Source organism: Amblyomma maculatum, chromosome 1 (genome assembly GCF_055883805.1).
Source record: "Amblyomma maculatum isolate TAMU_Amacu chromosome 1, ASM5588380v1, whole genome shotgun sequence".
In the NCBI taxonomy this organism is placed as follows: Eukaryota; Metazoa; Arthropoda; class Arachnida; order Ixodida; family Ixodidae; genus Amblyomma; species Amblyomma maculatum.
The window spans coordinates 67096472-67118315 of record NC_139344.1 but is presented as its reverse complement, the minus strand read 5'-3'; the positions used below and the strand labels follow the sequence as shown (position 1 = coordinate 67118315).

Sequence of the window (21844 nt, the reverse complement as noted above, 5' to 3'; positions counted from 1 at the left end):
CGTTCGTGACGTCATTCTGATGATCTCTGAGCATGCGTATGAAGTTTCCGGTTTCCCCAATGTAGGCAGCGTCACAGCTTCCACACAGTATCTTGTACACTACGACCGGGTATCTTGAGATATCTAGAGGGTCTTTTACCCAGCGTTACTAGAACTAACTCAGTTTCGCAGCTCCCCATACCTCCCAGCGGAGGAGTGCATCCCAGGTGGCCGTCGCGAGAACTAGCGGCGCTGCAGTCAATTCTTGCTCCTTGCCGGGCGCGTCGTCTGCTACGCGCGCGGCGCGGAAGCCTGAGCGGCCAGCACGCACGTAGCTTTTGCGTGCTACCGTTGCACTGTACATGGCTGCAGTATAATTAAAACTACATTACGACAACTTTGGCTTCGAAGAAACGCATTACCTTGGATAACGCGTTTGTGTTGTGCGAAATTCACTTGTTAATGCTGTGAAACAAGTGTGACAGCGCCGTCGGCTTGCTCAAAAGCTTTGTTTCTTGCTTTACTCCCTGGCCTGTATTTTGTAGTGTGTTCTTTCAAGGCATACATCCTGTCATGCAAATAAATTAGTCAAATTTTCAGTGCAAAGGATCACTCTAACCTTAGAAGGTAACTCAGTTGGTGCCACGTTTACTACTGCGCAGCGCAGATCGCGTCCATTACATGCAGAAATCTGCTAGCTCGGGCAGCCTGTTCATGCAGTGCCTGAAGTCTGGTTACGAATAAACGGCTTCCGTTTATTCGCACGTGGATGTAGGCTCGTTTCTTCACTCGGACTATCCCATAGACCCCATGCGCGATAGTGAAGATATCTCCGTCTGCCCGGCCATCGACACTCATGCTCCTTGCTGATCCGTCGTCATCACCGAACAGCCAGTCACCGCCGGCATCAGTCCAGTGACGTCACTTGCCAAGGATATAAACGCACTGGACTTGGACTGTATCTTCAGTGGGCTTGGTGACAATGGCAACATTACAATGCTTAGCCGATGTTTGTTTTTTGTGCACGTATGTTACCTTCCTCAAGCGCATTGTGTCCCATCTGACGATCGCTTCTTGCTGCTGTTACCTTGCCCACGTAGTCTTGCCTCAGCTTCACATACTTTGTGTTGTTTCCGTCATCGTCTCTTGTTAAGTGGCGATGTCGAGCTCAACCCTGGGTCCCCAGCGAAAAATAATTCGTTAGCCAGGTCAGGTAATAGGCCTGCAACACGCTCTGGAAATGGTTCTTCTGGTTCTGCGCCTGCAGCAAATAATGTTTCAAGCCCTGTTGGAACTGATATAGCTTCAGATATCTCCGTTGTTTCCATGTTTTCGTAATTGCTTGAAAATCATAAAATAATTGCTCCTGATGTTAGCGATATCAAGGAACAGTGTTTAGCTCGTTTTGAAGCTCTGGAATCTCGCATAACAGCGCTTGAATTGCCGTCTAGTAGCCACGGTCGTGAGGAGCTGCGTCTTGATCTGTCTCAAACTAATGGTACAATCACAAACTATAATTAAAAAAAATAGATGGCTTATAAAATCGTCCAAGACGCAATAATATTATTCTGCATGGCCAGGCTGAAGAAGAAGAAATCAGTGACATACTGCTTTTTTGAAATGTTTCTTGGTTATTTGAAGAAAAGCTAAGAATTCAATGTACTCAAATGGAACGTTGCCACAGGATAGGCAAAATGCGCAGTGGTCGCGTTCGTCCAATGAAGAAGGTTTCAAAACTTAAAGGATCTGAAATTTACATTACAGAGGACTTCTCACTTAGGCTGCGCTCTGTTCGAAAGAAACTTTGGGATGCCTTGGCTTCTTTTCGCAATAACGGTTCTAGTGTACGGCTGCATTTTGACCATTTGTTTATTGATAGCGTTCTGTACGATTGGGATCACGTTTAGAATTCCTCGGTTATGCTTTCTTGTACCACAGCCGAGCCAGTTACCTAGCATGCAATTACCCCTTGTGGGGAAAATGTGAATTCATCATCGCCACCAGCTGGTCCATCAACTTCATCACAGTCCTTTCCGCCCACCAGTCCTTCTGAGTGATTCGTTTGCGATTCTGGGGAAAATCCGACCCTTCTCAATGTTCTCCTGTCTAATGCAGGAAGCATCTTTAATAAACGTGAATTGTTTAATTCCGCTGTCGACACGTGCGAGGCTAATATTATCTCAATAAGAGAAACCTGGCTTCATCCTAACATACACGACAGTGAGATATTTGACGATTCATCCCGTTACTCAGTTTATCGATGCGATCGCACCTTGCGACCAGGCGGTGGTGTCTTGCTTGCTGTATCTAAAACAATACAGTCCTATCACATTCCTATGCAAACTACGTTTTTGGTGTATGCTATCGACCTCCTAATTATCCTTCCACGTTCACATCAGAACTGCATGATGTGCTTCACGTTGTTGTTACGCGGCATCCTGCAGCACCCTTTACTTTGTTGGGCGACTTTAACTTTCCTGAGCTGACATGGTCTTCAGAAACAACTCTTCAAACATTCCCATCGTCGCAAGGCAATGAGTTCTTGCAATTTTGTTCACTTTTTTCCATTTCTCAACTAGTAACGCAACCAACCCAGGTAACAGATAACACTGGTAACACTTTAGATTTGGTGTTAGCATCCGTTTTTGATCTCGTATTTCACTTGACCTGCATGCCCGGCATAAGTGACCACACTTTAATCGCTTTTAATTTCACCATTCCATCCAATAATGCTGACAAGGAAGTCAAGCGTATCCGTGATTATAGCCGAGCTGATTTTCAGGCCGTCAACTAAGATCTATCTTCATTTCTCGATGTATATTTAACAGATTTCGATAGCCGGCAGACGAAAGTGAACTGGAGCATTTTCATTGCTAAAATTAACGAACAGAACGATATATCCCTCTACGCACCGTTAAAGGTCATAAAAATGCACTCTGGCACAACGCTCACTTAAGAAGTCTTTCTAACAGAAAAGAACGCTCTTATCGCGTTCTTTTCTGTTAGAAAACGCTTAGAGAACGCTCTTATCGCATTGCTAAAAAATCCACCTCTGTTTCTAAGGGGGAAAATTATCAAGCGGCAAATAGCGCTTATGTATCGGCAATGAAAAACGCAAAGGCTCACTTTCTACAGCACACTCTGTCGAACATGCTTACAAATGATACCAAAAAATTTTGGCGTACCATTAATCCTGATAGAAATCAGTCAATTAAACTGTTGGCTGAAAACGGCTCAACTATCGCTGATACTGACTGCCCACAAATTCTGAATAAAGCTTTTTTGTCATAATTTTGTACTTCCTCCTGACGTCACGTTTCCTACAGTGGAAGACTGTCAATTTTCTTTGATGGATGCAGTATGCGTCGAGACCCAAGAGATAGAAAAATTATATAAATTCTGAAACCTTCTACAAACCTTCTACAAATTCTTAAACCTTCTGCACGACTCAGGTAGTAAAAATTCATCCATTAATTACCGCGCAATATCTCTAGTATTCCATGTCAGATTTTTGAGCACATCTTATGCACTAACATAGTTACCTTTCTTGAATCTAACTCCTTCTTTACTGACATTCAACACGGCTTTTGTAAGTCATTCTCGTGCGAGACACAATTACTTACCTTCACGCACAAACTTCACGCTATTCTAGATTGTCGTTCATGCGTGGACTGCATTTTTTTTTTTTTAATTTTTCGAAGGCTTTAGAGAAGGTTAGTCACAAACTATTTTTTTTTTTAAACTTCGCAATCCAAATCTTCACCCCAATGTTTTAACATGGAAAGAATATTTTCATTGTAATCGAACACAGTTTGTAGTTGCTAATAACATTCCTTCTCCATCAACTTCCGTGCTCTCTGGGGTTCCTCAGGGCTCTGTCCTAGGGCCCTTTCTGTTTCTAATTTATATTAATGATCTGGCTCTTTGCGTTTCTTCTAACATTAATTTATTTGCAGATGACTGCGTAATATTTCGTGAAATTAATGACTTTAACGATACTTTTCTTTTGCAAAATGACCTTGATAGAATTTGTGAGCGGTGTACCAAGTGGTCAGTGCAACTAAATATAACCAAATGTAAATTTCTACGTGTGTCGCGCATTTCGACCCAGCCCCCTCCTTATCGTCTCAATAACATCGAACTAGAACAAGTGTCTTCACACCGCTATTTAGGCGTTCACATAACAAGTGATCTAACTTGGTCTTTTCATATCGCTTCCGTAATTAACAACGCCAACCATGCTCTCGGCTACCTTCGTAGTAACTATTTTTTCTGCTCCCCCACCTCACTCAAACCTCTCCTCTACAAACCTTTAGTTCGCAGTAAGTAAGAATATGCTGCGTCACTTTGGGATCCCTTCACTGAAAACCTAATCAGCGCCTTCGAACTAATTCAAAATAACTCGGCACGTTTCATCCTTCGGAACTAGAACCGCACCGCCAGTGTAACATCTATGAAGAATTGTTAACATCTCTTGTTAGCCGTCGAAAGTGTGCTCCGTCTTTGTTTACTTCATAAAATAATGTTGCATAACCCCAGTCTGCGCAGTGATCTTACACCCCTTCCATCATATGTTTCGTCACGAGTTGATCATTTGCATAAAATCGCTATTCCCTTTTTTTTTTTAACCAAACATGCAGCTGAGTCTTACCTCCCACGAACAGCAAAGAACTGGAACACCTTCCCGGAACCACCGCTTCCATCATCGATCATCAGCCTTTTTGTTCCGCATTAGCTAACATTGTATAATTAGAATTGAAACACCCTGTAAATATCTACTGTATACTACCACTCCCCTCTCAATGCCCTCAGAAAACACAATATTCACGGTATCTACATCGTTGGAAAGGGCATTACAAGTTGATTGCATGAACCTAAGTTAATTATTAGCGCAACGAGAAACAAAAATGAAGAAAAGTACAATTTTGTCAATAACACTAATGTCGTATGCAAATGCAATGCAGCAAACAACCAGAACTTGATTTCATCAACATAGACAAACATTGCAATGTTACAAGCAATACAGGTGAGAACATTATACTTCTTTTGGCGTCTAGTGGGAAATTAGCGTTAGCGTTCCTAACTTCCCCTGTCTATTTTGTTTACTTGTGATTTTGTAGTGTTTCAACGGCAAAAAAAAAAAAAAAGAAAAAAAAAACATATTTGCGGCGAATGCACTTCAATGCGTGAATTAAGGAGCTCATATGCTTGCTTGGTAGTATGTCTTGGGCTCATTCAAAAACTTATACGCTTTTGTGCTTGCCCGCCTCACGAAAATGCTTACTGAGCCGTTCGACATCACACCTAAGTCCAGGCAGGCTCGTGACGTGCCAGCCGTTGCAAGTCTGGAAGGCCTAGCTTGTAGATGCTGATCTAGATCCTCTTCTGAGCTTTCTTTTAACTACGAGAAACAGCTTGAAAAACCGTGAAGAAGCGAGAAGCTCCCATTTCTCCCTGCTAATTACCCAAACAGCGGCCGAAAGTCATCCCTTCAATCAAATATAGGCTTTATTCACTCAATCACAATTTTCCTTTTCTTGTCAGCTGCCGCAGCTCGCAGCATCCGTTTTCTTGAAAGATAATTTAATTTTTGCGATTATCTTGCTTGTTGAATTTTTCTGCAGTCCTTATCATGTCTGCTTTCCGCATTAGCTCTGAGTTGAAAGCCCCGTGCGCAATTTCGCTCCATCGACATGCTTCAGAAGAGCTTCTACGTAATCAACGCTCAATTCACATGATATGAGAACTTTATGCGCAACATCATCGCCATAACAACCGTTCAATTACAAAAGTCTCAACAAGAAAATTTCCTCGCCCTCATGGCTCGTCTATTTCCTTGTCGCGAAAATACTCAAATTTCCTTCGAATTGCTGCTATTGCGACGAACTCAGTATGATCCAAATCAAAATCCGTCTGTGCAGCTCAGCTACCCAATTTGCGCTATGTGCACTGATAAGCTCATGGAATCTTGCAAGTTCTCTTCCAGCATTGCTGTCAAAACACACGGGGAAGCGCTGTTATTAGGACGCTTTATCTTCGGTATAAAATGCCTTTTGCGTTCGAAATATGTGCTAGCAAATCATGAGAGTACTTGAATATAATTCCTTTTCTGAATGCACGCCAGAAATTGTTCACTTCGAAGTAAGCTATCTCTTCTGTACAGAGCTTGTGCCCACCATTTAATCTCGATGACGTCTATCAATGACACGAACAAATGGCGGACTTCCAAGTAATCGTTTCAGTAGGTTTCCCGGTGCATAACATGCAGGCCAGCATGAAGGGGTCTTATGTTAAAAAAAAATACAATAGAACGCCTAATCTTCGTCTCAAGAAGGACGTGATAGCGCCATCTCTTCATTCCGCCAATTTTAGGCATGGAGAGGCTGGCACGTATATAGTTGTGAAAGCGTAGTCTATTTTCTATGATTGTAGAAAAAAGGGGAAGGCGCAACATCTTATCGGCGCACGCCCTATGTTTACAGTGAACGGCATAGAATTGGAGGCGCAAATGTCGGCGGCTTGAATACCTGCCACAAATTGGACTGAAACTGGAAAAGAAGGTGGATGCTAAATAAGAAGCGAGAAATTGAATGGCACCAACCTGAACGCTGCGCAACGAACGGTTATGTCATAATTTAATATGAAATTACGTACGTAATCTTTTGATACGTTTTTCTCAGTTCTTGGTTAAGACGATGGTGATGCCTCCTCATCTGGACTGGATGAGCTACATACGATATCGCGTAATAAAAAGAAATGACACCGAAGAGCAGACAACGTTACTAGAACGTTGGTGGCGAGCAAGTGGACACCGCTGTCAAACTTGTTTCACGGCATTAAGTTTCGCATCACATAAACCCGTTCTCTGAGGTAATGCATGTCTTCGAAGCCAAAACTGTCATAATGCAGTCGTAACTGTACTGCAGCCATGTAGAGTGCAACGGCAGCACGTAACAGCTACGTGTGTGCCGGCCACTCCATGCTTCCGCGCCGCGTGTAGCAGACGAAGCGCCCGGCAAGGAGCAAGAGTCGACTCCAGCGCCGTTAGTTCACGCGAGGGTCACCGCGGACACCTCTCCGGGCGGAGCTTTGAAACTGAGTTTCTGTGGCAATGTGGTGGAAGCCAACGTTACTAAAACAAACAAGCAAGCATTCTGACGCGCTCCCGTCGACACTCCCCCGAAAGACGATGACGACGACGCCTTTCTGATGCCGGTAAGCGCCAGCACTTTTGCACAACTGTAGCGATCAGATCCTGAGCTGAAAGACTTAGCCGACTGCTTGGAAGACAAGACCGCTTTCCCCTCTGCTGTGTTTAGGCATCAGTTGTCTTCGTTCGCCTTAAGCAATGACGTCTTCGTAAAGAAAAACTTGGCTCCCAACAAGATCGCGCAGCTTCTTTTGATGCCTAGAAGCCTCAAGCAGGAAATTCTTCATGCGTTGCACGACGAGCCCACAGCAGGGCATCTAGGGTTTGCGTGCAACTTGCATTGAATCCAGAAAAAGTAGTACTGGTCGCGACTGCCTGCCCATTACGTGAAAACAGGCCGTGAGTGCCAGCGACGCAAGGCTCCGCCGATCAGACCAGCTGGACTATTGAACCCGATTGCGCAACCAATCATGCCCTTTCAATGAATTGGGATGGATCTCCTCGGCTCCTTTCCATCGTCATCTACGGGTAACAAGTGGATGATCGTGGCCACCGACTACCTTATCCGCTACGCTGAAGCAAAAGCACTACCCAATGGTACCGCGGCAGAAGTCGCCAAGTTTTTTGTCGAACAATCTCTTTTGAGACACAGCGCCCCAGAAGTGCTCATTCCGGACAGGGGAACGGCAGTTACGGCAGAGCTGACGCAAGCCATCCTGGAATACAGTCATACAAGCCATCGACGATTAACTGCGTACCATCCTCAGACAAATAGACTTAGGGAGAGTCTTAACAAAACGATTGCGAACATGATTGAAATGTAAGTACGTCGATGCCGAACATATGGCATGGGACGCCATTCTACCCTACGCCATCTGCGCTTATATCACCGCCGTCCAGGAGACAACCAGGTCGATTCCGCTCAGCCTTGTGTATGGCAGGGAGCCCACGACGACGCTCGACGCAGTGCTGCCGCACGCAACCGACAAGGAGAGTCTGGACGCCGCCGCCTATCTTTAGCGTGCGAAGGAAGCTCAACGACTTGCCCGGCTGCGCATTAAAGACCAGCAACGCACCGACGCCCGATGATACAACTTGCGACGACTCGACGCAGAGTACAGCCCGGGAGACCTCAAGTGTTGGTTTGGACGCCTATACGCCGCCGCGGGCTGAGTGAAAAGCTCTTGCGGTGGTAGTTTGGCCCATACAGTCCTTCGACTCATCGGACAGCGTAACTATGAGGTCATCCCCGACGGCACGACCACATCGCTGCGGCGCGCGGGGGCGTCCAGAAATAGTCCATGTTGTGCGCCTGAAACCTTAATACACGAGCTAAAACCCTAGTTCGTTTTATTTCTAGCATTTTGTTTACCACTCTGTTTATTTTGTAAGCATCGAGGGGAGGCGTTTTTAATTGGGGAGTAATGCCGCGAACCATCAAAATCGTTTATTTGTTTGTTTTCGACAGGCGCCGACATGCGGCCTTAGCACTGTGATTCCAGCGGGCGGATAGTTTCTGTATTCTTCGTTTGTTCACGCTCGCTTTCGCGAGACGACGCTTTATCGGTTTCATGTCGCGCAAGATGCTTCGAGATGTGTTTCGACGGTTGTGGCCACTCGCGTGTGTTCCTGCAATGTTCGAGGTTATGTCGTTGGCGGCTTTATCTAGATGCTTCCTCGCCGCCAATTAATTGAACGTTGGCGGGTGCAACGGCCCTTCTTTGTACGACGACAGCCGAGTACGTTTGTTGCTATCGCCGTCGCCGAACCGCTTAGCTCTTTTGCGGGCGCAAGTCAGCCCAATAAAGAGTTTCTTCAGTGCACTCCCAGACTCATTTGTGTCATCGGCCTTGTCACCACCACGTACAATAGCATCGATAGGTCTAATCATTTCTTCTTGGTGGTGTTCCTCTTCGTTTCTTTTTACCGTTATTTTATCAATGGAGTAGCGGTTTCTCAGCGTCTGATGGCGGGTTTAAAGCGTGCGTGCTTACCGGAAATGTCCTAAATGTGAGCGCGTGCGCAAATAATAAAATGCGACGGTCAATCAGTGAGGTTGTGACACCGATTGGGTGATCATTTCGTGTTGACAAACTGAACCCACTGACATCAGCCGCATTTAAAGTTTGGATTTGACTATTCAATTACTGTTATGTTGTGCAGTTAGTTAAAATCAATGTATGCCCTGTCGGCCCCATTTTCCCTCTTAAGTGGGGTATCTGAGCCTCTCTCGTATATCGAGTCATCGAACTGCCAATGACTCAAAATTTTGCTCATAATGTCCCTTACTAGAGCTAGCGCAATACAACTCCACTTTCCTACCCACTTCTTATCTTATCCTCAGGGCCCCGCTTTCCATCGAGAAGTGAGACAGTCACAGTGACACTTCTTTCTTTTTTAGCTTCCGCCCCCTGACCACGAGGCTTTCTAGTCGACGATGGTCGTCTTTGCGATGATGGCAATACGAACACTAAAACATTATAAAAAAAGTGCATGAGAAAACGCATGTAATCGCTGCACTGTGCTCGTAATGGCCTACCCCGCACCCTGCTCGAAAGAGTGTCGAGTACATAAGCCACGCACAGTACGTATGTTCGCGTAGGGCGTCAGTGGGCAGTATGTCAGTGCCCCGGGCAAGCTGATGCGAATGGCGCTACACGTCGAGAAGCGCAATCTGCACGAACGCAGGTGCAACGCGAGAACAGGGGCCCGTTAATAGTAGCTCACGCTTTGTTTGGACGAGGATCAAGAGACCCGGCCAAGGCACCGCCGTACATCAGCCTTTCAGGGCGACTGCAGGCTGGGACTCCATTATTAGACGCGACGACGTCACTTGTATCCAAGCAAATCCTGTAGACCAAGCGGCCACCTTTCGCCTGTATTGACTCGCAGCTTCAACCCACGGTGGCGTCAGGTTTCTGGCTGGGAAGAACTTGACGCCAAAGAAGCGGGACGAGCTCTGTGCTGGAGCATCTATTTCGAGGATTTTCCTAGACCGCTGAGTGTCCTAGCTTAGTTTTCATCAGCCGTATAGCGCTAGCAGCGGATGTTCTTTTAAAATCGCGAGCGACATTGGCGTCAATACATTACGAGCTCCTATACCACCGGAATAAGCTTTAATGAACATCATGAATATCTGGAAGCTATTAGGTTGCCAATTTACGCCTGTATAGCCTTTATTAGGAAGATGCGCACTCATCTTTGATTAACGGCGTATTTGTGCAGGAAACGTGACTATCGCAAAACATTTAGAAAAGGTTTTTTATTCACTTTTCTGAATGCTTCATAACGGCTCTATATTAAAAAAAGGAATAATTTCATAAGGAAGGGCGTTAGGCAAGCAGATACGATCGCTCCACTACTGTTCAGTGCTTGTGCAAGCAAGTGTTCAGAGAGCTGGATTGGGAACATTTAAGTATAAAGGCTAATAAAAAAATACCTCAGTAATCTGAGATTCGCTGGTGGCATTGCCTTACTGAGTCACTCAGGTGCCAAATTACAAAGGTAGAATTATTGCATAGAGATGCAAAGTAGAATGGTAAACCATTCAATAATATGCGGTATATTAACGTAATGTTCAAGGGCCCAGGAAAGGAACAGCAATTTGCGATAAGCAGTGAGGCGCTGGAAGTGGCAAGGGAATACGTCCTCTTAGGACAGGTAATATAGTCGCAGATCCTGATCACGGGAGGGAAATCACTAGAATAATTAGATTGAGCTGGAGCGCATTCGGCATGCACTATCAGATAATGAATGGTAGGTTGCCAATATCACTCAAAGGAAAAGTATATGACGACTGTATAATAACGGTGCTCACCTATGGAACAGAAACGTGGAGGCCAATGAAACGAGTTCAACTTAAATTAAGGATCACGCAGAGAGCTATGGAACACTAAAAAGTGCCAGGTGTAACGTAAAGAGAAAGCAACCGATGGATCAGGGAATAAACTCGTGTTAGTGACATTCTAGTAAAAATCGAGAAGAGGGCATGGGCAGGACATATAGTGCGAAGGCAAGATAGCCGGTTGTCTCTAAGGCTAACAGATTGGACTGCGCGGGAAGGCAAGCCCAGTGGGGGGCGGCAGAAAATTAGATAGGTGGATGAGATTAGGAAGTTTGCAGGGTTCAAATAGATGTAGTTGGTAAATGACGCCTTTGCCCTGCAGTAGGTGTAGTCAGGCTGGTGGTGGTGGTGGTAGTGATGTTGAAGATGATGAGGATGGAACTTTCTGGACACTGCTAGTAACCGCAACATATCTACGGCCAGCAAGCGAGCCAAGGCGCCACTCACCTTCGCGGCTGTCCAGGGCGTAGACAACGGCTCGGTAGTAGCAGGAGCGGCAGGAGCGCGCCCGAAGCGCCAGCCATCGTCCTCTGCCCGAGGTGCGCAACACGGAACTGTTTCCCAAAACGAGGCCCTTCGCAGCTTCGGTTTCTGCCAGTACTTCCACTTGAGCGACGATGCTGCCGGACAGGCGCAGCTCCTGGAACTGAGCCCGACCATGCACCGTTAGTGATTCGTCTCGCTGCTGTTGAAAGGGTTAGGACACAACTCTACAGCTTTTGGCCCAGCCTTTGCTTAGCGGATTTATTTTTGTTTATCAAATAATAAACATCGCGCAAGATTCTCCTGAAGTGTCGGCATTACATGTTTTGATGTTGTTGACTTCTTTATTCACAATCGCAATGCTAGGTAGAAGAAGTTGCTAACGAGGAAATAAGCGCGCGTTGTTAATTCGGCTTGGCTTGGCTTATGGGGTTTAGCGTCCGAATGAGACTCGGGCTATGAGAGACGCCGTAGTGAAGGACTCCGGAAATTTCGACCACCTGGGGTTCTTTAACGTGCACTGCCATCGCACACCACACGGGCGCTTGCTTTTCGCCTCCATCTAAAAGCGGTCTCGCGGCCGGTATTCAATCCCGCATCGTCTGGACATCGAGTGCCCCAACCCCTACGCCAACCAACGGGGCCACTGTTAATTCGTTGTTCAAGTCAGTTGTGAACTCCCTACCCTTCCCGTAGCCACCACATCCACAACAGCGACCTGGTTAGGACTTTCTAGGATTGATTCGTTATCTTTGATTGGGTCACTTTTTACTTCTTTTTCAACACCTATTGACGAAGCCGTCATATCGTTTATTTCATGATAGATAGGGTTAGTAACCTGTTGCGCATAAAATCAGAGCTATGCAAAGGCAGAACGTGAGGAAGAGAACCGGGCCCTACCTTTTTAATCGTTTCAAATTTTACCTCAGATTACGTGAGACATTCAGTACAAGCTTCTTCAAGCCTATGTTCAGAAGTTTTGCAGTTGTAGATCGCGGAAGTACAAGTCCTTTAGCTGACCTCTCTGAGTGCTATTGCAGGGAGAGAGAGAGAAGGAGGATTGTTGCAGAACGCAAAGAAAAATTAACGAGTATTGAGAGGAAGCTTCATTGCGGCAGCCAACATTCCGACAAGCAAGGCGCCGTGTGCTATGCGATGTTAACGCACGTTAATGAACGCCGGTGGTTGAAATTTCTGGAGCACTCCACTACGGCCTCGCTCTGATTCTAGCGGCATTGAGGCAAAACAAAACAAAAGGGCCTGTCTTCGCCTGGCCACAACAGTGATCCTTGTTAAATGGGGCTTCATTTCGAGGAGGAAGCCCCAGTGTGGGAAGGAGGTTTATAGATTTGTAAATGCTGGTGGGGTGAACGCTTTTCTGAGAGAAAGACAAGTCATCTTTTCGAAATGTTGGCTAGCTGACAGTAGCTTTCCCCAACCTTTGTTCAATTTGCTTTGTGCTCAATGTGATGTGCTGTAACATTAGCGATTATAGGTCATGCGCTACTAACAGGACCTCTTTCACATGTTCATATGGGGCGCCCTCTTAGACGACTGTGGATGAGAGCGGCGCAACAAAGTGATTACTGCCAAAACCTGGAAAACGAGACACCGAAGCCTCTGAAGTGCTCTTCATGCGAAATGTTGAGCGCGGCAGTGCTGAGTCTGCCGCGAAGTACCGAAAAAAAAAAAAAAAAAGCAACCAGCCCCATAGGACGGCACTCGAGAAATCCAAGCACGTTAACTCAAGATCGTAAAAATCTCGATGCTCACCCAGTCCTTGTTTGCGAGGACATAAAACGAATGCAAAGCATCTGCGAATTTGAACACTGTTCTATCCCTAAATTGCGATGTCGCGGATTGCGCGGATTCAGGTATCGGCATAAAATTTTGCAGCACTTTTACGGATAGTTGTGCTGCTATGTTTTTTTTTTGTCTTACTTTCGGCATTGTAAGCAAAAGCTCCATACATATCCATACCATCAACCAGGTGACAAAAAAATGCTCGAAATATAACCAGCCCCTATGCATAGATTACGAAAAAGCATTTGACTCGGTAGAAACCTCGGCGGTGATGCAGGCATTGCGAAATGAGGGGGTAGACGAGCCGTACGTGAATGTGCTGGAAGATATATATAGTGGCTGCACTGCAACCATAGTTCTGCATAAAGAAAGCAACAAAATTCCCATAAAGAAAGGTGTTAGGCAAGCAGACACAATCACCCCAGTACTATTCACAGCTTGCTTACAGGAAGTATTCAGAGACTTGGAATGGGAGCAGTTAGGGATAAGGGTGGATGGAGAATACCTCAGTAATCTGCGATTTGCTGATGACATTGCCTTGCTAAGCAACTCTGGGGATGAACTGCAAATAATGATTGATGACCTAGACAGGAAAAGTAGAAAAGTAGGCTTAAAATCAATATGCAGAAAACTAAGGTAATGTTTAACAGCCTCGGGAAGGAACAGTACTTTACGTTAGGTAGCGAAGTACAGGAAGTAGTAGGCGAATATGTCTACTTAGGACAGGTAGTAACAGCAGATCCGGACCATGAAAAGAAAATAACAAGAAGGATAAGATTGGGATGGAGCGCATTTGGCAAGCACTCGCAGATTATGACTAGCAGCTTACCGGTATCGCTCAAGAGGAAGCTATACAAGAGTTGCATCTTACCTGTACTCACCTATGGGGCTGAAACGTGGAGGCTAACCAAGAGGGTTCTACTTAAGTTGAGGAAAACCCAGAGGGCTATGGAACGAAAAAATGGTAGAGGTAATATTAAGAGATAGGAAGCATGCAGAGTGGGTAACTCAAGTTACCGAGATTTTAGCGGAAATTAAGAAGAAATGGACATGGACAGGACATGTAGTGCGAAGAGAGGATGACCGATGGTCGCTTAGGGTAACAAACTGGATTCTAAGGGAAGGAAAGCGTAGCAGGGGGCGGCAGAAAGTTAGGTGGGCGGATGAGGTTAAGAAGTTCGCAGGGGTCAAGGGGATGCAGTTAGCACAGAACCGGGTTTATTGGAGAAATATGGGAGAGGCCTTCGCCCTGCAGTGGGTATAGACAGGCTGATGTTGATGAAGCAAAAGCTGTTTAGTTTGAAGAATATTTCATAGAAGATAGAAAATTTGACATTGACCAATGCTTTGCTGGTTATTTAACTATTACTGCACTAGCTAATTAAGGACGTAATTCGTTTTGCTATCTCAACAAAATATTTAGGCGATGCGCTTCATCATTGGCGCCATGACTTCAATCATTGAAAAACATTGTGCACACACTATGCGTTACTGTTCCAGCAAAAACCACGCCTCCTTTGAAAACACGGTTATAACCTGCCAGTGGCTTATAAAACGGCACAGCAAATCGTCGTTCATCATACTGCACTCCTGCTCTTCACAGATGGCGCCACTGCCCCAGCAATAAATGTATTTATTCGTTCTTTATTTTGCCCTTTGAAGTTTACCTTAGTAGCTTTACTTTTATTGCAGAATAGTCTTCCCTACTTTGTTCAGGCATTGGGCTAAGACGCATTTCGTTCTTAGCTATGGCAGCCCGAACAAATACTGAACAGCCTTTCGAAGCCGGCTCAACTGAAGAGGGAAAAGTTAGGCAACCATATTAACTTGGGCCCCCCTAGTTATGCAACAGAAGCTACAATTATTTCTCGGTTGCTTCAAACATTATCTACGCTAGCAAATAGCAATTGCTTTAGCGTAACTTAAGTTCTTAACCGTAACTTTGCTCGATGTCGCCGCCGTAGGAAAGCGCAAGCTTGTCAAATACACTAAATGGTATGGCGAATTTTTAAAACTGGGGAAAGATTTCGTAAGGATGTTCGTGGAAGAGATTGCTTCGTAATTCATCGGCCGCTGCTGATACGCTGTTTAAGCCTTAAGAACGCCACAGTGCTAAACAACGCTGAAAAAAAAAAAAGAATGAAAACGCGAACGTGATACATTGAACTGAAATTGATGACGGCTGTAGGCGGAAGAGCACAGCTAGCTCCATTAGTGAAGAAAATTACAGTGCTTTGAAGCCAATCGAGAATCAGAAAAAAAGAAAATGGTTTCTTCGGAGTTGATACGATGAGCAACGGGATGACGGAGAGCCCGCCACACCCCTCGACGCAAGTGTCAGCGATGCCGCCTCCATTCTTAATCGCCAGTTCGTAGCGCGTTTTCTTTTTCACTTTTTGTGCTCAGTTAAGTGACTCGAGTGTGTTCACTGGCTCATCTACTGTGCGCAGCGCACTTCCGTGGATTCGCGCACGGCTTCCTTTTTGTTTTGGTTTTGAGTAGTAGGCTTCAATTAGCAGCGTCTTTCGTCACAAGGCGGAGGCGTGGCGAGCCTCATCTTTCAGCTGACCAGCCAATCTCCATCTCTAGAGTTCTTAGGGAGAATTCCAAGGAGCGAAAATACGCTTTACTCTATCCCAAATGAGGAGTTTGTTACTTAGGCAAGTTATCCGTATTCATTACCGCGGGTGATGTGCATATAATTTAAGCATTCTTGCGCGAGTGCAAAGCATTCACTGATGCAAGGTGATAACAAAGTATAGTAACCAAGTTCTGCTCATTGTTTTTGCCTGCTTAGTAATATACGCATAGGACAGGTCAAGAAAAAAAGCGGCATCCAGCTATCAAAGGATCCCCTTCCATCCAATAGCTGCCGAGCTATACCATGACGTCACGGCAGACCACCTTGCACCTACGAGTAGCGCTTGGAACGTGGTTTCTTCGAGTGAGTTCGTGCTGGGCAAATAGTTCCTAAATGCTTCGTGAGTTTCAGCAGAAATACATACCTTTACTCAATTCGATCGGTAGCCGTTTGCTCATCAGAGTACAACAGGTAAAACGACAAATTCTGATGGTGAATTTCAGCACTGTCGAGTTTTCACGAAACCGCTTCGTTATTCTGCGCTTCACTGCATCTCTTTTCCGTCATGGAGCTCTACGAGATGACATCGCTGGCGACACCGACCAGCGCCTGCACCGACGGACGGACGCGACAACCGGAGGCAGCCATTTTGGTAAAAGTACGCGAGTCCGTGAGAGAGAGCGCTACCCTTTTTACCACGTTGCATGATTATGTTATCGCCTATGCATAAAAAATGACAGAGATGTTAATGCTGGTTTTTGAGTCATTTATTGGGTGGCGATTTTATTTACGCCAAATGGGATGTCCTGTAGCCGTCGGCATTTCTTTCAGCTGGATGTTTTGAACTCAGTGGTCTCATCATAGCCTTGTGGCGAGGGAGAAGTGGACTCTCGCATGTCACCTCCCATAGGCATGCTCGTGAATATTCGAGGCGGCGAGGCTTCATACGGGGGGTGCAATGGTTCCGTGTGTTCGATACCCATCCCGTCCTTCTGATGAAAGGAGCACTTCCCGAGTTGGCCGCTCCTTTCAACTCGACAATGACCTCTTGTTTTGTGACGTCACACAACCCACCGACCAATCACACGTCCGGCGACATCCATGAGAGCAAGAGAAATGAGCGCAGGCGCGCCATTGTGCCTCCAAGCTGTCAGCGCCACCTGCCAACTACCACCTGCCAGAGGCATAGCTCGTAGGTTTTCCAGGCTTCAAACTGCCTTCCTCAAGTCGTCAACTTCTTTAGCGGTTTTCTTTCGTCCGAATTGCTTAATATTTACAACGTCAACAGTGGATTGCGTCGTTTCGGCTTTTCACTAACGTCACGTGCTCGAGTCTCAGTTTTAGTGTTTTAGTTTGCCAACAACAGTTGACTGCGAATAAAATACGCTCTCATAGATGTGTAAAAGTCACAAAAGAACGAATTACACGAATTATGTCATGTTTTCTAAATCCGCGCTTACTGTGATAGAAACGCAGTTAGAAATTGCAGCTCTGCCGAGTTGACAATATGCACGCGCAACCAGACAAGATGATTTCAAATACCCGGCCTTCGGTTTTCGAGCGATAAAAACAGGTATATGCCCTTCAGGTGCCGTTTCTTTGGTTCGTTATATATATATATATATATATATATATATATATATATATATATATATATATATATATATATATATATATATATATATATATATATATTTGCCAAAGCAGACTAACTGCAAAATAGATATTTGTGCCTCTCTCCGCTTTGTAGTAATTATGCCTGGTTGTGTTTTATTTGGAAAGTACGAGTACATACTGCTTGTTTCCCTTTACCAGCTCGTGGAATTTGGAAACAGCGCTTCATATCTTATGTGTCATCAGTACGCATCCTCGGCCCCGACGTAGAAGTGTTTCCGATACTAACACGCGTGAATGGAGTGACTGCAGATTGTTTGAGAGAAAAAACAAACAAACAAACAAACAAACAAACAAACAAACAAACAAACAAACAAATTTTTTGTGTAAATGTGGTATGAGGAAGAGTGAAACTGGGCCATCTAGCAGGGGCTTGAATTATGTATTAACGAAACATCGAAGGTATAGGGTCGCAAAAAATGCTGCTACTAAATATGTCGTTCCACACCACCCGTATTAGAGAGAATGACTTATTTGGTCACCGAAGGCGCAATCTTCGTCGGACGCGGCGATAAACCGACTGAACTTAATTACATTTTATGATATCGTATCTGGCTATCTGTATAAATATAACAAGCGCTGCACTGCACGGCAGCATTTCCCTCTTATGGCGTTTTGTTCTTCCCACGTTGTAAGCCATTTGTTCATACACTGGTTTCTTGCTTTCAAGAACGTACAAAACTATATGCACTCGTTCGTGACGCAAACTTAAGACAATCAGCTCTCTGGCTAACCCTGTCTTAGCGTTCCGTTTCCGCTTGGGCTGATATGCAAGCTGTTAAGCCATGCGCTTGAGCGCTAACCCATTTTCTTCCATGACACTTCCTTCAAGGCTGAGATCAGTCTCGGCACACCTGAAGGGGCTTAGGTACTGGGGCATCCTTACGCGCAGTGTGGTCGGACAAAGGGGCGCGACCCGGCAAGAAACTGGATCGGGAAAGCAGCGCGCGCGGGTATGGTGGCTAGTGGGAAAAGCGGGCGCCGCAAGGAACCTTAGCTCCCCTTACTCTCGAAAAAGGTTACAAAAGCGCAAGGGGAAGCGGTGCTACTGCATAGTCGGCGTCACGCAGCGCGGAAGCAGCGGCAGCACCCTGACATTCGCCGGGGACAGGAAACAGCAAGCGCAACCGAGTAGCCGCCGTCCCGGAAGCAGGCTCGAATTGCCATTTGTACGGCCGCATTCTGCCGAGCCAGCGCCGGTACCGGGAACGGCGCCCGGAATACGGCCTCGGCGAGACGCCATCGCGGGCGATAGCTTTTTCGTTGATGACTCGGCCCGTTAACAGCTCCGGAGCGCTGGTGAGATAGCAGCGGGGGAAAACTGCTGCCGCTGTTTATGCGAGTAACTATACCGCTGGACGTATCAGGGGTGAAAAGAAGGAATCGATACGCGGAGGCTGTAGCGGCTGCGTGTTGTTTTAGCGACTTATTGATCGCCGTTTGAGACGGCTGAGCCGAAAATTTTCATAGCCGAAATTTTGATTGTGATAAGAGCGAAATGAACAAAGCAGAAATGAGACGGGCGAAAAAAGACGCGAGTCGGTTGGAGGCGCGCTTGATGGACTGCAGCACGCGAGACTGGTCCGAGTTTATAGTCACGCAGTGGTTCCTCGATTCGAAGGATGATAACCCGCGACGGGCCATCCAAGGAGGGCACGTCCCTGCACGAAGGACTGGCACGCCACTTAAATTGCTTCCTTGTCTTTTCAGCGATCTATCAACCTTGACTTTTCGTCAAAATAGGCTCGATAGAAGCGAAGCAGACTGACACAGGCAATACAGCAAGCTTACAGCCAAAGGAACGTATTGAACCCTGCCATAAAGCAAGCTCTAGCAGGAAGCAAACGAAATACACGGTACCCATAACATGAAAGAAAAGTGCGTCTCCCTCGTTAAGCCTGGAATTCGTTATGTTTGAGGCGGCTTGCAAAACGTAAAAGAAGCTAAAGGCCGGAAAGGAAGCAGTTTGAATGGTAGTTGCCAGAGTGCATTACACGAGCGATTTCTTTGCCATATTAACGGAGGTCATGAATGCGCACGGATAGGGCCCAGAAGACGGCTTGGCGCACTCTATGCCGGAGCCGTGCCATCCCTCTTCCTCATCAGCAGCGCAATGCAAGCGCCTGGACGCACTGCAATGTACCAAATGGCCTTGCACAGTACTGATGAATTTTTGCACACCCAACAGGGGCAGGGCGCGCACAGTTACGAAGTATACTTATCGGCATGCGTCGTGTGCCTTATTATAAATTACGTTGTTCAGACAGTGCGAATGACTACTAAATAAGCTTTTTCCAACAGAATTAAGCCTGCCTCTTGCTGCGTATCACAAGCTTTTTTGGGGGAATAGGTTTGGTTTGGTTTATGGAGTTTAACGTTTAAGACGCCGTAGTGGAGGGGTCCGGAAATATCACCTGGGGTTCTTTAACGTGCACTGACATCGCGCAGTACACGGGCGCCTAGCTCTTTAGCTCCATTGAAAAGCTGCCGCCGTGGCCGGGATTCGATCCCGCATCCTTCGGCAGTGTAGTCGAGCTCCCTAGCCACTGCACCACCGCGGCGGGGATTTTTTAGGAATGGGAACTTACAAATCACTCGCGTTGAACTTATGTCACCCAGTTACGCGTCTTAATTCTTTTGCTTAGTTAACGGTTGCAGTTTAAGTGGCCGAAGCCTTTTAACTTGATTCAAAATAACTATCTGTACTGTGGAGAAGTCCGCATGTGTGCGAGAGCTTCGTTCTTAACAGAAATCGGGTAAGCCTTTGTATGAGGTAACGTGCGTTTTCACGTGTGGCTGTAATGCGCATGAACGGAAGGTAAGTTACTGCTGTTAGCTGCTACAATTAGCCCTCTTCTGCGCCAGCTAGCCTCATCCGCCCACATAACTATGATGTGTAGATGCTTTAAGCGCAATACCTTAGCTACACCTAACTTATTACGATTCTTTTTTCTAGTGCCACAAAGGTGTCAGCGATGAAATAACTAGCGTGGTGATAACTGCTATTTAAATATGCTCCAATAAAAAAAAAATCTGCTTTCGTTAGCGCAAACCAGATGAAAATGGGAAACGAAGGCAGTCATGAGAAGGCAGTCATACACAAGGAGGAGAGAAGCAAACCAGACAGTACGGATGCTGCCGCATAGCTATTTCTGGTTCTAACGCTGTCGTGTTGCACTGCTTCATTGATACGCATTCGTATCTTAATGCTGTATGATGAAGGCGTATATTTCAAGGCTGCTGGTATATCTACAAGCAGCGACAAAGAAATGAGGCCGGCAATACAACCCATTACTTCTGTTGACTCATTAAGCATTGTCAACATCATGGTGCGGAGCTTGAACGTAAGTATAATTTTCCTCTTCAAACTGTGCTCCTTTCGAAAGCATGAAGGAGCCTCGCGAATTGTGTAAGACTTGCGGCGTTAGGCAAGTCAACTCTTTTAATCGGTGAATGGGACAAGCTGTAATTTATTGCGTGGAAACTGCTGAACGTCACGTTCTGCAATTAACGGCTTGCGATAACGCCAAAGGTGAGGTTGACTGTACAATGATTCGGCGTAAGAATCGAACAGCGCACCTTGCTGAATTAAGATGTCGCGTCGAGTACACTGCTCAGCGCACGCTGTTTGTTGATTTGTAACCAACCTTGGTCTCAATCGCCTCCATTGTAATTTCGTCATTCATCGTACCCTTCGTCCTCGCGCTACTTACGCTTGCTCCTGAAAATAGGTGGCAAAATTACTTGTGAAAACGAATTTATTTACGTTACTAATAACTTGGCTGAAAATGAGAAAAAAATGTAATCAAATTAAATTACGAATTACTGATTCCAAAAATGAATATTACATTACAATTGCTGCTGCAGAGTAAGGTTATTACTCTTAAAGTACTTCCTGGTTTTTATTCATGAATAACTGTAGTCGACAAACCAAAAACAACCTCTCTCCAGACGCTACGCACACATTCTTTCGTCTTTCAGCGAAGTTCTGTCCCAGATAATTTATTTCCTCTCTCTTTCCTAGATTGAGTGCTATTTAGAAGATAACACAAAAGCAATAAAATAACAAAGGAGCATGGTCGAAAGCTCGTCACTTTTATTGCGCTCAATGAAGAATCGAGAGGTGGATTCAGTGCTTTGCTGGCCCGGAATATCGGCCTTTTGAAGCTCCCAAGAAGGTTACTTATTGCTTCTTGGCCCAAAGAATCAAACACGGCACCTCGCGCTGAGTAATGTTCACGGCATGGACATTTCCACCTGCCTCAACCCAGCTTCCTCGCCCGAGGCGGTGAGTGTAACCAGGCACCACTGTGCCCAAGCCGATCGCAAC

General features: G+C 45.8%; 1 protein-coding gene across 1 annotated transcript in view; it reads right to left on the bottom strand.

Moving 5' to 3' along the window:
• The window catches only part of LOC146202701 (uncharacterized), a 498035-nt gene that overhangs the window by 263928 nt on the left and 212263 nt on the right, over positions 1 to 21844 (bottom strand). Inside the window, exon 5 of the mRNA XM_084601880.1 lies at positions 11421 to 11619. Coding sequence (XP_084458006.1) covers positions 11421 to 11619 — 199 coding nt within the window. The remainder of the gene's footprint in view (positions 1 to 11420; positions 11620 to 21844) is intronic.